Source organism: Acyrthosiphon pisum, chromosome X (assembly GCF_005508785.2).
Source record: "Acyrthosiphon pisum isolate AL4f chromosome X, pea_aphid_22Mar2018_4r6ur, whole genome shotgun sequence".
NCBI classification, from domain to species: Eukaryota; Metazoa; Arthropoda; class Insecta; order Hemiptera; family Aphididae; genus Acyrthosiphon; species Acyrthosiphon pisum.
The window spans coordinates 23,705,128-23,707,088 of record NC_042493.1 but is presented as its reverse complement, the minus strand read 5'-3'; the positions used below and the strand labels follow the sequence as shown (position 1 = coordinate 23,707,088).

General features: G+C 28.3%; 1 protein-coding gene across 1 annotated transcript; it reads left to right on the top strand.

The window, feature by feature from the left end:
• The first annotated feature begins 689 nt into the window (after positions 1-689).
• LOC103309513 (putative nuclease HARBI1) lies at positions 690-1,751 on the top strand. Its single transcript, XM_008185099.1, has one exon. The coding sequence runs from the start codon at positions 690-692 to the stop codon at positions 1,749-1,751; it is 1,062 nt and encodes a 353-aa protein (XP_008183321.1).
• The last annotated feature ends 210 nt before the right edge of the window (positions 1,752-1,961 follow it).

The window sequence follows — 1,961 nt, the reverse complement described above, 5'->3', positions numbered from 1 at the left end:
AAACATCGAAAAACTGAGCAATACAATATTTATCATTGAAGGATTTTAATTTATTCAATAAGACGTAGGTATTTGGTTATCTACGTTAAAACATTTGGAATATTAGATGAAATTAGTTATTTATAATATATTTAAAATTATTTTACATTATTTTACATTATTTGAAATTTGAGATTATAAATGTTTTTATTAATTATAGAGATGCTTTATTTTAATTAATTATTTTTATAAATCTTTTTGATCATTTTTATTAAACATTTTTTGAGAAAAAATAACGCTGAAAATAATTTTTCATATTAATAAATATTTATTAAAAAAAAAAAAAAAAATAGAAACGATTGATATAAATGGTCGACCAGGGGCCTGTTTCATAAAAAGACAAGTCGAAATGGACCATACGTAAACTTGTAAATTTCATTCACTTGTTAACTTTGTGTTTCATATAATATACAAGTTGACAAGTTGACCTATGACAAGTGACAATTGACAAGTTAAAGAAAACCTGGAAAATATTGTAAAAAAACTTTTGTAAAAAGTTTTTGTTTCATAAACAACAATGATTTGTAAAATATATTGAAAATATGATAACAATTTGACTAGTCCCTGAAGTATAGTTTTTAAGTGACAATTATTGTTATTAATATTATTTCATTATATTATTCTTCAACATTTAGAGAACTTTTTTTAAAATGTGGTCATCTTCATCATCAAGTTCTTCTGACAGCGATGACGAGAATATTATCATTCGTCGAAGAAGAATATTCCGTCCAAGAATTAATAATAATTTTATGGCTGAATATGAATACAACGAACGGTTCAGAATGAACTCAGTGAAGTTGGAGTACATTGTCAGCAGTATAGGGCATCTTCTAGTTCATCATACAAACAGAAATCATGCATTATCCCCCATTCAACAAGTAAATTTATGCTTACATTTTTTGGGAAGTGGTACTCAGTATCACTCTATTGGTGATATGCATGGTGTATCAAAAGCTACTGTTTGTCGTGTAGTAAGAAATGTGACAAAAGCCATGAATGAGGTACTTTTTCCACAATTGGTTCGATTTCCAAATGATTTGGTAACTGTTGTTCAACATTTCCATAGTATAGCTTCAATACCCTTAGTTGTAGGTTGTGTTGATGGAACTTTAATTAAAATTGACGCGCCATCGATAAATGAACCGGTGTTTGTTGATAGACATGGAAATCATTCTGTTACGTGTACAGCAGTTTGTGGACCGACTATGCAATTTTATTATGTAAATGCAAACTGGCCAGGCTCAGTACATGATGCTAGAGTCTTACGCAATAGTTCATTATGGGCTAAAATGGAATCAGGTTGGAGACCAATTGAAAATGGGATTATACTTGGCGACAGCGCATATCCTTTAAGAGATTGGCTAATACCACCTACTATAAGAAACCCAAATGATGCAGCAGAACTGTCATTTGTTCGACGTCATAAAAAAACAAGACGAATAATTGAAAATGCATTTGGAATTTTAAAAGAAAAGTTTCCATGCTTAAATTACATGAGACTTGGACCAGAATTGACCTGCAATATATTTCAAGCATGTACTGCCTTATGTAATTTAGCTAGGGAAAATGATGAAGATATTATGTTGGAGGAATTTGAAAACAACAGTAGCAATGATGAATTAAGTGATGATGAACCAGACAGAGAATTACAAAATGTTCAATTATGGAATGGAGAACATAGGTTGCAAGAGATAATTAACAATTTTAGATGATTTCATATTTTCATCATACTTAACATGAAATCACATTTTTATCTAGGTTAAGTAAATTAAATAACTTATAGTAGGAACCTATGTTATTAAAAGTTGAAATATAAAATATAAATCAATAACTGTTAATGTAAAATATTTATCAAATTTGCATTAAAAATAAAAAAAAAGTCAGAATATGAATATAATTAGTAATTATTGAAGTAATATTAT